Source organism: Chroicocephalus ridibundus, chromosome 10 (assembly GCF_963924245.1).
Source record: "Chroicocephalus ridibundus chromosome 10, bChrRid1.1, whole genome shotgun sequence".
In the NCBI taxonomy this organism is placed as follows: domain Eukaryota; kingdom Metazoa; phylum Chordata; class Aves; order Charadriiformes; family Laridae; genus Chroicocephalus; species Chroicocephalus ridibundus.
Window position 1 is genome coordinate 8,411,548 of NC_086293.1, and position 14,059 is coordinate 8,425,606.

At 64.7% G+C, this 14,059-nt stretch overlaps 1 protein-coding gene across 1 annotated transcript; it reads right to left on the minus strand.

Moving 5' to 3' along the window:
• Window positions 1–1,217: 1,217 nt before the first annotated feature.
• Window positions 1,218–12,598, minus strand: SEMA3G (semaphorin 3G). Its single transcript, XM_063348209.1, has 16 exons — window positions 12,502–12,598; window positions 8,621–8,781; window positions 7,542–7,604; window positions 5,870–5,989; window positions 5,136–5,226; window positions 4,909–5,025; window positions 4,517–4,659; window positions 4,323–4,437; window positions 4,148–4,217; window positions 3,797–3,941; window positions 3,279–3,510; window positions 3,069–3,160; window positions 2,773–2,814; window positions 2,371–2,596; window positions 1,933–2,072; window positions 1,218–1,829 (listed from the first exon to the last, which is right to left on the minus strand). The coding sequence occupies exons 1-16, from the start codon at window positions 12,587–12,589 to the stop codon at window positions 1,362–1,364; spliced, it is 2,313 nt and encodes a 770-aa protein (XP_063204279.1). The 5' UTR covers window positions 12,590–12,598; the 3' UTR covers window positions 1,218–1,361.
• Between the last annotated feature and the right edge of the window lie 1,461 nt (window positions 12,599–14,059).

Sequence of the window (14,059 nt, forward strand, 5' to 3'; positions counted from 1 at the left end):
GGAGAGGGTTGGGACCCACAGCTCATCTCCATGGGCACGCCATGGGACAGGGTAGCGCTGCTGGGGGACTTTGTCCCCATCAAAGGCGCCGCGGCGAGCCGTGGTGCTCTGCTGCTGCAGCACAAACACACACACCGAGGGAGGAGCGATGATATCATGAGCTGGCTTTGCGCGAGCTATTTAGGGGGTTTTAATTATTATTATTATTATTTTTCTTTCCCGTTCCTCTGCCTCTGAACAATACCCGTCCCGGCAGGGCTGCGGTTCACACCATTGTGTGGGGCAGCCCTGCCTCAGGAAGGGGGAGATCCTTATCACCCCAGGCTGACCGGGCGAGTGAGCTCATGTCGCAGGAGGAAAGCAAGCGAGCACCTTGCCGGCAGCCTGCGGGTGCTCTCCACCCACCTGGCCCCCAACCCCTGTGTCTGGGGGTGGCCCTGGGGGCTGGTTTAGCTCCACCAGCCCAGCATCAAGCCTCCCCAAACCAGCCTTGTCCCACCAGAAACACACCCAGGTTGGGGTGCAGCCCCCCACCCGACTGTGCTGGGGCCACCTTCTGCATGTCCCTGGTCCCGCCTGGGCACAGCGACGGCGGTGGCATCAGTGCCTCTCCCGTGTTTACCCAGGAACGGGTCTAACCTGCCCGCAGCCGTTTGCTTTCCTCCACGACCCTGCCCAGCCTAAAACGGTCTGTGGCTGGGGTGGGGACGGAGGCGAAGGTGGGGGCTGCACCCAGACACAGGCTGGCACCGCTAAGCGTGTCCTGGTGCCACAGGGAAGGCTGGAGGGAGCCCTGTCCCCCACGTGGGGTGGCACAGCATGGCTCTGGATCCTTAGGCACAGCAGATGACGGGGCTCATCCTGGGCACAGCGGCTTTTTGAGGTGATGGTCAGTTTTCCCCTCCGTGAGAGACGGCATCATCTTTCCCAGGCCTCATGCTGGCGTGGAAAGAGCCTGAAGCCATCAGCCGCTCCCCGCGGCGCCGCGCTCGGCCTCTTTATTTGCAGAGAAAGCCAGCCAGCAAGCTCTCTGGGGTGATGGCACAGCCGTGGCACCGAGCGTGCCGAGCCCCAACCCGCCCCGCTGACCATGGCCCTGCACCCAGCACGGCAACCAGCTGTGGGGCTGATGCGTCCCACCACGCCAACCATTTCAGAGGTGACCCTGCAGCCACCGAGGGTGACAGGGACCTGCCCAGGAGCCGGCCCTGGCATCCCGTCCACCACAAATGGGGAAATGGAGGGGCTGGGCTGGCACCGCTGCAAGCCACCCACTAGGGCAGGGGTCCCCTGGGGCCACCAGCAGCATGGGGAGCTGGTCCTCACCCATGGCCACCCCATGTCCATTACCCTGCCCTCTCTTAACTGGCTGCCGCTTGCCGGGGCACGCGGCTCCTCTCGCTGTGGGATTTGGCCACCCGTCCCTTCTTGCCCACATCCATGCTGGCCAGGGCGTGCTTGGTCTGGGCCAGCTTGCTCTTGCGGTGGTGGGGGCGGCTGGTGCCGCACCAGAGGCGGGTGCAGTACTCCTCCACCCGCCGCAGGTTTTGGGAGCTGATGAGGTGCATGATGTCCTTGAACCAGGTTTTGGAAGCCTGTGGTGCCAGCCAGGGCTCAGGGCAAGGCGGGCGCAGGAGCTCATGCCCCCGCTCCCGGGGGAAGCTGTGTGCCAGCTGCTCACTGGTGATCACCTCCAAGGCTGTCTTGGCCACCGTCTGGGTGAAGCCGTGCTCCAGCGTCTTGCAGTAGTAGATGCCAGTGTCATGGCGGTGCAGCTTGCGGAAGAGCAGCCCTTGCTCCGTTTGCAGGATACGCTCGTCCGTCTTTACCTGTCCGCCACCAAAATGTTGGCGGGGGGTGGGTCCAGGTTTGGACCCACGTCCCTCCCGTGCCCTCGCAAGGGGAGCAAGGCAGGCGCAGGGGGAGCCTCACCTCATCCCGCTGCTCATCGGGGGGCCTCTGGACAAACCACTGCACGCTGGCCTGCGGGGACCGGGGGGTGCACTCCAGGAAGGTGCTGTTGTCCTCCACCCCATAAAGCACCTTCTCCTCAACGCTCTCAAAATCATCCACTGGGGCAAAGACAGACATGGGCTCACGGGGAGGGCAGAGCCAGGCTTCCACACACCTGGGTGTCAGCCTCCCACGGGTCACCGTATGGCTTCAGTCCCCTTTTCCCCTTCTCCCCATCCCCAAGAGCACCCACCTTCTCTTGGGGCACCCCTTGGTCTACGGGATGGGGAGACGAGGGTGCCCCAGCCCACCTGGGATGGCTGCAAGCCCCTCTGTGTGCCAAGGGCCATGGATGCTGGGACATCTCGGGGCACCTGGACAAGACCCCAGCCCCGTGGGCTCTCCCCAGTCTCTCACCGGTTAGGTTCTGGTCCAGACACTGGTGCACAGGATTGCCATGGTGGGCATCCTGGCGGCGGTAGCGGCGCTTGCCAGAGGGCTGGTAGTGGGTGCAGGCGGTGCCGTCCCAGGCGCAGTAAGGATCCCTGGCCAGGCAGCATTCGGCACAGGCCGTGCCGTAGGTCTCGCACCGGTGCAGCCGTACCTGGGCCACCCCCAGGCTGGAGCCCACGTAGAGCGTTTGCTGGGGGGAATGGCACCAAGATGGTGATGCTGGCAGCCCCCACAGGCACGGCGCCTGGAGTCCCCAGCTGGGATCCCCACAAGGCAAGCACCATGAGAGGCTGGTGACATCAACTCAGTCCCTCCTGGTCACTTGCCCTGTCCCCAGCCCCGTGGCCAAGCCGTGTCCATACTCACACGCTTGACGGAGATCTCCATCTGGGTGATGGGCACAGGCGCCTGCAGGGGAGGTGAGCGGGTGTGAGGCTGGCGAAAACCTCGCCACGGAGAGCCCGGCTCATTCAGAGCTGCCAGAGCTTTGCGGGGGCACCGGGAATGTTTTTGGGGAGGGTGAACACAGCCACCAGTTGGCCTCTGCCCTCACAGCCCTGAGACCTCGCAGTGCCCAACAGTGCAGTGACAGCCCTGAGCCTCCATCCCCACGTGTGTCCACCTGAGCCCCCCTCCCTTGTATGCAGGGCAGCAAATGGCACCTTAAAAACCTGCAGTTCCTCCAGGACAACTTCCTCGGTCATGGCCAAGCTTGTCTTCTGCAGGACCACCACCTTCAGCACCGAGCCAGCGTCTGCAGGGAGGAGGAGGAGGATGGAGGTGTGAGCACACTGTCATCACACATCCAGTGGCATGCCCACCGGCAGCCCCAGCGCCGGAGCTCCTTCCTGCACGCCGCTCCTGCCTCTCACCTGTCCCAAGGAAGAGGACATCGTGGTGCCCGTCCTCGGCTTCCACCCGGTCCACCACAAGCTGGTGCAGGCGGTGGGGCAGGTCGGTCTTCACTAGGAGCGGTCGGCGGTGCCTGGGGTACACGGGCTTGTACATGAGGGGGTGAGCGCGGGCGAAGTGCAGCACCTCGTCGGGGAAGTCCTTGGTGGTGCCGTACTGCCGCCGGGGCTGGTTGGTGGTCTTGCTGGGACACTGCAGGGATGAGAGGGGACCAGCTCAGCCCAGCCCAGCCACCCCAGCACCCATCGCTCCTTCCCCCTCCATTGCCCTGCAGAGCTGGTTTGGGTCCCTCCCTGCATTCCAATTTGGGATCCATCTTCTCCACCCCTTTGCCAGTCCTTGGTCCCCAGCCATCCCGGGGTGGATCCCATAGGGAGCCCATCCCAGCAGGTGAGAAGATGGAGGATCAGCCCCATCACCCCCCTGGAAGAGCAATCAGAGGAGGGAAGGGGACCCAGAGGTCCAGGGAGTCGCTCACCACGCCTGGCCGTGGGTAGGGCACCCTGCCCTCATAGGGGCCCCACTGGTGGTGGGGGCTCTCCCGGTGGGCGAAGGGCCCGTTGAAGACCTCCCGGATGTCGGCCATGCGGTACACGCAGACGGCAGAGCCCTGGAAGACATGGCTGAAAGGGGACAGTGAATGGGGTGAGCAGAGCCATGCTCAGTGCTGGTAGCATCGGTGGGGGGCATGGGAGCGCCAACATCTCTGTACGGACCAGGGCAGAGCTGGCAGAGTTTGGGGAACAGCCAGCAGCCACGTGGTGATGGTGATGGGGCAGGTCATGGGTGGCTGCAGCTGGATGTCCCCAGATGGGGCTAGACCACCCACCTGATGGTGCTGAAGAGGGCGTAGATCTCTGGGCTCTTCCCATCCTTCGTCCTCAGCAAAAAGACATCCTCTGGGGATGAGACACCCAAGCTGTGGGGTTTCTCCTGGAAGCTCGGGAGCTTCCCGAAGCCACCAAGCAAGGGACTGGCTGTGGTGAGGTTCCCAGCTCCCTTACCCAGCTCATCGAAGTGGGTGTCGATGCCACCGGGGCCAGGAACAGAGCACACTAGCCGGGCTTTGTTGAAGGTACTCCACTTGTTGACCAGCACCCTCTGTCCACCAGCATCATTCTGCAGGGACAGGGAGCATCACAGCCACCACTGTGACTTGGCACATCCCTGTCCTCTGCAGTCCGCACCAGCATCTTACCACGCAGACCCGTGCCACCCGGCTGACAATGGTGTGCTCCTTGCTGTCTGCCTCCACCACCTTCTCCGTGAAGAAGAAGTAGGCTTTGTCGTTGTCCCGGTCATCGTTGTCTGGGATCAAGTGGGCTGCCACGAATTTGGGGTCTACAAGCAAGAGCCGGCCATGTCAGGTGGGGGGAGAGGGCACAACCACCACCTCCAGATCCCTGCACCCCATGGGGCTGGGTGCCAGCCAGGAGGACCCCCAGACCCTGCTGCCTGGTGGCTTTCCCTGCTTGTACCTGGCATGGGGGATGCCACACTGTGGCCAGCAGGTGCCCTGGCCACCACAAGGCTCACAGTCCCCGGCATTAGCCCAGCCGGGGGGATGGAGGGGCAGAGGGGAGCTGTTACCATTGAGTAGGCGTTGGTCCACCTCAGTGCGCAGGGCAGAGCGGGTCCCCGTGCTGCGGAAGATGCCAGGATCGCGGCCCAAGAAATCTGCGGTGAGGCCAGCGTACAGCTCCCCGCCTGGTGAAAACATCCCACCGCGGGGCTGAGAGCCAGCCCTGGCTGGCACGGGGACCGTCCCCGGTCCCGGCACCCCAAAGGCTCTCAGGTCCCCGAGGAAAACGACCCACCGATGACAGTGCTGGCAAAAGCGCGGCTGGGCTCGTGCGGGCACCTGCCCCGGCCGGTCTCCACGCTGGTGGGGTCCAGGCTGAAGGTGTGCTGGGCGAGGGGGAGCGGGCAGGTGACCCCCAGCCGTACCCCCGGGCATGCAGGGGCTGGCGCTGGTCCCTGCCCAGCTCGCAGGCACCTTGCTGCAAATATCCACAGCCCCATCGCTCCCAAAGGGACCGTCTGGAAGCTTTTTAAAGCAATCTGATGCTATGAGGATGCGGAGCAACCGGAGGGACCCGCCAACCCCGCCACTTGCCCATCAGCCTGGCCAGAGGCATGGTGGCACGGGCGAGCTCCCGCAGCCCCCACGGCGCCGGGCTGCGAGGGGGGAACGGGGGGCCCTGCCTTTCCACCCTGGCCGACCTGATTTATGAGCAGCAGGCAGGGAGAGGAGGGAATGCCACCCACGTTGCAGCCCCTGGCAGGACACCAGCCTCAGGGGACACATCTGGAAAGGCGATGTCAGGCAGAAAGGTTGGGGGGAGCCAAGGATGGAGCAGCGCAAGGGCAAAGGGGCAACAGGGAGCTGGTTCCTGCCTCCCCGCCAGCATTCGGCCTGGGACAAACACATCCAGCATCCCCACGCCATCCCAAAGTCCCCCAGGAAGGGGGTGGAAGATGGGGATCTGCCTCCCAGGGGTGTCCCACCGGGGATGCTCAGGACGGGCTCCCCACCGCGGTGCTGCCCTACCTCGCCGCGGTGCCCCACGTAGATGAAGGCGCAGACAGGGTGGAAGGCGCCCGTCCCGCAGACCAGCAAGTGTGTCCGGTTGTAGGGGTGCAGCACGCGGACGTAGTTGGCACAGTCGGTCTGGGGGGACAGCAGGGGAGGGAAGGGGTTGTGGGAGGCTCCATCCTTCACCCACACCCAGCTCCCTGCCTCTGCCTGGGGCCCTACAACGATGGGTGACCCCCAGCCCTGGCTCTCCAAGCTGCACCCAGGCTCTCTGCCTTCGCCCCGGTGCCAGGGGTGCGAGATGGCAGCTTGCACCCACTGGCAGGGCTGGCATGGACTTGATCCAGGTGGATCCCAGCCCATTGCAAAAGGATGGGGCTTTTTACCGGTCCTCCTGCCGCTGAGAGCATCCCCGGGGGAAGCCGTGTGCTCACCCCATCACGCAGCCCGTCCCGGCCGGGGGAGCAGGGTCACCCACCCAGCAAGTGCCCGGCAGCAGCTCCTGCACCCAGCCCCCAGCCCCTGGGGACCCTCCTCTTCCTGGCACCCAGGACACGACCAGATGCAGGGATGTCCTTCCCTGTCGTGTTCCTGCTTGTGCCGGGAATGAAACAAAGGGAGGAAACGTGGGAGACGGAGACGGATGCCCGTGGGCATTCTCAGCAGCCTCCAGGACAGCCCCGATCGCTGCTGTCTGGGATTGTCCCCTTCTACCAGGGACCCAGTAGCGATGACACCCCCAGGACCAGAGACCTGCCACCTTGCATGGTCTCTCCTGGCAGGTCCCACTGGAAAAGCGCTCCCACCCTTCTCCCGCTTGGGCACCACTACCCTTAGCTCAGCAGCTCCCCCCGTCCAGCACCAGCCCAGCCTGCCCCCCATCATCCCCCCTGCAGCGGGACGCGAGGCCCCTTGTCTGCTGGGAACACCGCCACCGAGCTGCCCCGGGGGTTCCCAGCCTCCCCACTGTTTATTTTCCCTTTGCAAAGAGCCTCTAAAATAGCAAGTTGAAAAAAAAAAATATATACGTTCAAGAAAAATAAAAAGTCGAGCCTGCCCTGGCTTGGATCTGTCGGTGAGAGCTTGTAAAATAAACAGGCAGAGCGAGATGGGGACTCCCGGGAGCAATCCGTCTGGCCGGGGGAGCCTCGGGGACTTTCTCCCCGCCATAGTCCTGTTTCATATCGGGGCAGGGGGGACGCAAAGAGGGGTAAGGTTTGGGGAGCGAGGTCACCAAACCTGAGCGAGCTGCAGATTTCCCACTGCCAGGGACAGGGGGCCAGACCGCGTCGCTGGGCTCCGGGGCACAGCACCGGGCTCTCGGTTCCTCCCAGCTCGGGTCTCCAAGCCCGGCTATCGCTGCCCGCTCGGTGCAGCCGCCTTTGGGGACACACTGGTCACTGCTCTGCGGCCGTGGGGCTGAGCAGAGCCCCGTAGATGAGGTTTCCAGAGCCCAGTGCAAGCATCTCACGCAGGCAGGCTTGGTCACCGACTCCCTGCCTCAGTTTCCCTTGTGCACCAGGACAGCCCCTTGCTCTGCCCCAGCACTAACTGTGCTGCGACCCCCATGGGGCCATCCCCGGCAGGATGACACAGCACAGCCCCGGCGCGGGGGGAGCCAGCCGGCACCAGGGCACAAGGGGACCCCTCGCAGCTCAGGGCAGAGCATGCACGGGGAGAGACTCACCCCTGCGTCCTTCCCCTTCCGAAAACACTCCTCCGTCTGTCCAGGGAGGGGCGGCCAGTAGATCTGAAACACAAAGGACCTGTTGGAGCAGGGAGGGGGGACAGCAGGGACCCAGCCTTGCAAATACATGTCCCCAGGCTGCCGGTGGCATGGTGGTGGAGAGAGGGACCCAGAGAGGGACCTACAGCTCCCCAGAGCCCACCCAGGGCTTCCTCCTGGGGAGATGCACCTCGGCAGTTACAGCCCACCGCCGGGCTGGATTTGGGGAGTCCCGCTGAGGATGGCCGAAGCTGGCCTTGGCGGGGGGGGACTTTTGGGTGGCCTGGGGAAAGGGTGCTGGGGGACAGCAGGGAGCGATGGAGCCCGAGTCCCCCCGGCCTTTGGCGGCTCTCAGACCAAGGGCAGCTTGGGTACACAAGCCCTTGACCCTGTTGCGGTGACCCAACGCGCCGAGGGGCACTTCATTTCCTTCTCCACTTTCCTCGGCTAGAAACGGCCCACAGCCATGTTTAAACAACAGGGAGTTGAAGAGGAGAGGGTGAAGGAGGAGGGGAACCAGTGCTCAGCATCGTCGCTCTGACCTGTCACCTCTCCCACCGAGCAGCTAGGAGAGGTCTGGGGGCTTTGCCAGCTGAGCCCTGGAACAGCTCGTTGCAATGATGGATGCGTTTAGCTCCTTGTCTCTGCAGGCACTCAGCTGTATATTTGGCTTGTGAAGGGGATGCCTGGATAGGGATGGGGAGCACCCGCTCTCCTGATGGCAGCTTTTTAGGAGAGCAGGGTCTGAGATCCCACTCAGCACCCAGGGCTCATGCGTGGGCTGTGCCACCGGCTGCCAACGGCGACTAATTGCTGGCTAATTGCCCCGCTGCCACCATGGCCAGCCCTCCCTTGCCAGGCAACACAAGTTTTCAGATGCATTTCAGGGCGCTTGGGATGGGGACATCCCCAGGGCAGGTCCTGCTTCAGGGTGGCTTCACCTGGCTTGGCTGGGCACCGTCTGCTCAGAGGGGCGAGAGGTGCCGGGGGGGGGCAGGGTGGGGATGGAGACCTCAAGGTGCTCGCAGGACCCGGCTCACCTCCTTGGCATCTGTGCTGGCCCCGTCCAGGAGCAGGGAGTAGAGAACATCCTTGCCCCCGATGAAGAGCCGGTCACGGTACTCATCCAGGTACAGGGAGCTGAAGCCCAGGAAGCCTCGGTGGCCAAAGAAGACGACAGAGCGGTTGGTGCCCAAAAGCTCTGCCAGGGAGGGAGGGAAGCGTCAGGAGGAGCCATCCCAGCCCCAAAGACCTGCGGGGTGTCATCAGCACCGCTCACCCCAAATGTCCCCTCCCGGCCATGGGCACAAGTGCTTGCCTCGAGCCTGGGAGATGTCCCACTCCCCAGCAGCCCCCACCATGTCCCTCCATGTGTCCCCCGGATGTCAGCCCACAGCCCACCCTGCCGGGACAGCACAGCCCCGTGGCCCTGAGCTGTCACCCAACGCAAGGACAGGAGGGAAAAGGGATGGATTATGTCCCACAGCTAAGTGCCCTCTCACACCCCCGGGAGACCCCCCAGGGCTCAGCCCTCAGAGGATGCTGCAGCAAAGGGCCAGCAGGATCCCGAGCAAGTTTGCCCCCAGCAAGCTCTGGCTGAACCACCCCGGGCTCCTGCCATGGCCGTGACGCAGCGAGTCGGGGTGGGCGAGAGCCCGGCAAAGCCTGTTCCTGCCGTCAGCCCCTGGCTGGGCTCGCGCGGAGACCTGGGGGGTGGCAAGAGCAGACACGGGGTGGGCACAAAGCGGGTCCTGCCCACCCCGGGTGCCAGCCAGGGACACAATAGCAGGCACCCAGCCAGTGCCATGGGGAAACCGGCACACAAAGGCCACCGCTGACGCTGCCACCAGACCTCGCTGTCGGGGAGGTTTCCTCCCCGCCACGGCACAGGGATGGAGCCTGGGGAAAGGCACCGGCACAGGGACACTACATCCCTGGGATGGACATCGCATCCCAAAGCAACAGGATCTGATGGTTAAGGCTCCCAAAGCAAGTCCAAGCCCGAATTCTGTGGGACACTGAAGGGACCCTCATGGTGACACCGCCACGGGGGCAGTGGCGCGACTGGCTCCTGGTGGGAAATGACTTTCAGGGTCAGCGAGCCGAAAACCCCGGCACGGTGGCGCCCACCCAGCTGCCACAGAGGGAGAGGGCAAGAGGGAGCGTCTCAGCTTCACCAGGCTCTGAAATGCTGTCCCAGCCACTGTACTGACCCCGGGACAGGCCACTGCAACCACTGGGTGGAGGAGGAGGAAGACAAAGTGCCTTTGATAAGCACAGTCACGTCCCCAGACACCCTCTGCCGAGGAAGGCTGCCAGCTGTCACTGCTGACCCCAGGGAAACCCCCAGCCCGAGCATCCCCCACGCATGTCCCCATCAGAGAGGAGGTGGCACTGGGACAAGCCCAGCTGCCAGCAGCCCAGGACACTGGGGTACCAAGCCCTACTCTTGCTGTGGGGACATTTGTCACCTCCAGCGAGGAGGTGGCCAGTGGCACAATGCCCCCATCCTGGTGGCCCCTCTTCTGGGACCTGCAAGGGAGACAGTGTCCATCCCTGGGGGGAGGATGGCCACTTCCACCCCATCACACACAGCTCCCATCCCTGCCAAGTTGCTCAAGGGCAGTCCCAGTGCCCTAACTGGTGATGCTGGTGGCATGGAGGGATACAGCCCCAGCAGCTCCATGCTCACCGGGAAGACCCCTGTGCCTACAAGCGGAGCTGGCACTGGGGGACCCTCCAGCCCCATCTCCCCGGGGGGTACCCTCCTCCTCGTTCCGCCTCCCAGCATCTTGGGTCCTCCTATATCACCGGGCCCAGCCCAGGAAAACGCTGTCGTCTCCTTCTATTCTTGCGCTGCAATAATATTTTCCCAGCTCAGAATAACATTGGCAAAGTCATCGGGCTCCTTTTATTGTTTCAGGCAAGGCTTCCCCCTCTCCCCCAGCCCCGACAAATTCCTCCTGTGCCTCGGGTTACACAGCCCTGGGGGTCCTTCCCCTTCCCTGGCTTCATCTCCCCAGGGAGCAGCACCCTGCCATGCTCCATCCATTCCCAGCAGGCCTTTACCCCCCAGGGTGGAGGTCCCATGGAAGGACCCCCCCCAAGCACCGCTGCAGCGGGACAAGGGTCCCCTGGGAGAGGCAGCGGAGGGCTCGGGGCTGTGCTGCGATCCTCCTGGTGCACGCAGCAGCAAAACGCTCTTTCCCCTCGTACAGGAGCGGCTGCTGCAAGTCAAAGCGGAAGGAGAAGAGCGGCTTGAATTAAGAGGGAGAGCTGGGGACGCAGCCACCCCTGCACCCACAGCATGACGCCTTCCCCTATGGCTCCCCCCCTGCCAAACGTCACCCCGCAGCCAGAGCCACCAGCCACGCACAGCCCGAGCCGTCGAGCCAAGCGCAAGCAGCTTCAGTTCACCCCAGTTTTCATTTCAGAGGCTTCTAATGGTTTTAATTGAAATTTTCATTTTCTTTTTCTTCCCCCCAGGGAGAAGGCGGTGGCAGAATTTGTTTCATGGGAATTTTCAGTTTCTGCTTCCAATTTGGAAGAGGAACAGAATAATCAGCCTAAGAAGGGGGAAAAACAAAAAAAACTTCAAAAGATTGCTCCGCGGGAGGCCAAGGAGCCTGCCCAGCCCCAGGGAGCCCCTCACACCTGGGGAACGGCACGGGCGGATGGCGGACCTCGGGCTGGAGCAGAACAGATGCTGAGCCAGACCTGAGTCCCACAGCCAGGCTCTGCTGGGACACCAAACCTCCCAGCCCTGCTGCCGAGCCCAACCAGAGGACACCGATCCCACCACGGGGCAGAGCCATCCCAGGTGCCTGTTGCCTCCCAGGGTACACGGGGCCACTGCGTGCCTCAGTTTCCCCCTTTCAACACGGAGTCAGCCCCTGAGGCCGCCTGCTCTGCCCCAGGACGGAGCCAGGGAGGCAGACAGCCCGTGCTCCAGGGCCGGGGGACCCCCAACCCAGGCAGCACAAGGGGATACAACAGCTTTCCCCCGGCACAGGGAAGTGCTCCGGCAGATCCCGGGGCTTTCCAAGAGCTGGGCTGCTCCAGGCATTTCCCCTCTTTGGGAAGGGGGAAGATATGCATTATGCAATTTATTTAATTTTAAGAGGTTTTTTTAGAGCAGGTTCAGTGCTTTTAGGCAAGAAGTGGGAGACTGGGACGCTCTGGACTCCTCTGTCAAGTTTGGCTGGAAGCAGCCCATGGATTAAGCTGGCGGAGTGGGGGATGCAGTGAGCCAGAGCGGGATCAGAGGGAGAGTTTTAATTAAAACCAAGCACTCCCAGCCCCAAGGGCCCCCCTGGCACCCCACCACCCGCCACCCCAGCATGGTGGGGCTCAGCACCCAGGGGACCTGCCGGCCAGCTGGGGGGGGTCTGCCTGGCTCCCACCCCCGGCAGCGGGCGGGATGCTGAGCACCCCCGAGGACGCCCAGGGGAGCACCCACGCACCGCAGCACCCACCCGACGCACATGCCGGTGCCAGAACATGGTCGTGCCTCAGTTTCCCCACACTCCACGTGGGAGGCGATCCCCCATGGGAGCCCGGAGACACATCCTCCCCCGCTCCCCCTATCACCCGGCTCCCCACCTTCCTCCTCCTCGGACCCCCCGCCACCACGTCCCGCGTGGGGAACGGGAGAGTGCCGAGCAGCCACCCACCGAAATCCCAGACCGACCCTCCAGCGCAAGGTGGGCCCCCCCGCCCCGGCAAAAAAAAAAAAAAAAAAAAAACACAAAAAAACCCACAAACCCGCACTTTGGGCGCAGCTGAGGCTCCCCAGGCCCCCACCCCGCCCCCATGGCGGGGGGAACGGAGGACACCCCGATGTGGGCAGGCACCCCACACACACCCCACGCCTCCCCCCCCCCGCCACCCCCCCGCAGCAGGTGCCCCCGGCCCGTCTCACCGCGGTAGGGCAGGCGGAGCCGCGGCACGCTGTGCCCCGCCGCCAGCAGCGCAGCCCCCAGGCAGCACACCCACACCGACACCCGCATCCCGCCGCCGCTCCCGGGGCTGCCGGTGGCACCCAGCCTTTATGGAGCCCCCATCCGACCGCCCCCGGACCGCCCCGACCCGCCCCGGCCCGGCCCCGCCATCCCCCCCCCCCCCCCCCCCGCCATCCCCCGGGGGGTGTCGTGCGAGGCGGGACGGCTCCATCCCCCGAGGGGGGGCCCGAGAGCTCCGCACACCCCCAAATTGTCACCTCCCACCAACGGGTTAGGCTTTGCTGCACCCCATCGCCCCCAAAGAATCAACCCCAGCCCTGCCACAGCCCGGCCCCTCTGGCTCATCCCTGGGGATGGGGAGCAAGGGGGGAGGAGCTGGGGTCCCCCAGCCTTGCTCTCCCGGAGAGTGGGGAGCGAGCACGCAGGCCTGTCCCCCGAGAATGACACTCAGCGTGGGGTGACCTCCAAGCACCAGCAAGCCCCCGGGTCCCATCTCAGCGGCCAGGCAAGCCGGAGATGCCGGGCCGGGGGGGAAAGGGGGCTGAGGGGGGCACAGGAGGCTGCACCCAGCCTTGGTGCACCCACAGGTCAGGGGACAGGGCAGAGGGGATGGCCCCGCCGCCTGCCTGCGAAGGTGCCCGAGCAGGACCCCGTGGCACCCCCGGCACTCCCACGCCATCCTCCCCCAGCGCTGCAGGGTCAGGGGAACGTGGCCATACGAGACATCGGAGAATCCACACAGGCTTCGCCGGGGAGCCTCGGTGCACAGGCAGGTGCGTGTCGTCCCCCCACCACCCCCGCTCCCAAAAGCCTTGGATTGCCCCCAGCGCTGGATGGAGGGGAAGAAGCCAAGCAGCTGCTCACCTTCTCCCAGCCCGGCATGGGGGGCAGCCTCGTTAGCCCCAGCCCTCCGGCAGCCTTCCCCCCCCGCCCCCCCCGAGGGTTCCAGCAGCTTCAGCGGAAAAGGAGGGCAGGAGGACAGGGTGTCCAGCTCACCCCCAACCTTTTGTAATGGAGCAGCTCCACGACCCCCTTGACCAGGACAAACCCCCCACACCCCCAGTTTGGCTCAGCGAGCCCTCGTCTGGCCTGTGGCCCCCGTTTCCCCAGGGAAGACCATCGGGGCGGGTGGCACAGGGTGGCTCTGGGACAGATCCAGCTGCCCCGGGCGCTGGGGGAGCTGCGCAGAGTCGGGTAGGAGCAAGGAGGAGACGCAGCCGTCGGGCAGCTCGGGAGATAAGCGGGGGCTGCCTGCCCCGACCCGCACACTGCCTGCCCCGACCCGAGGGTTTGGGGGAGCGGCGCCACGGCAGGAGCTGATGGGAGGGAGGGAGCAGGATGAATCCCAGCACCGCTGGCTGCTCCTGCTCTCCCCGGCACCCCGAGGCTGATCTGGAGAGGAGGCTCCCGAGGAGCAGCCCCACAGCCTGCCCGGGCAGGATCCTGCCGTCAGCACCCTCCCCGAGCCCGAGGAACCCAGCAGATCCCCCCCCACCCCGTGCCGAGGAAATCCAGGGT

Coding starts and splice junctions, on each gene's coding strand:
- SEMA3G (XM_063348209.1), bottom strand. CDS start 12,589: ATGCGGGTGTCGGTGTGGGTGTGCTGCCTGGGGGCTGCGCTGCTGGCG. Junction 3,511..3,796: donor CCTACCCACGGCCAGGCGTG/GTGAGCGACTCC, acceptor TCATCCCTGCAG/TGTCCCAGCAAGACCACCAA. Junction 3,161..3,278: donor TGTCCTCTTCCTTGGGACAG/GTGAGAGGCAGG, acceptor TCCTCCCTGCAG/ACGCTGGCTCGGTGCTGAAG.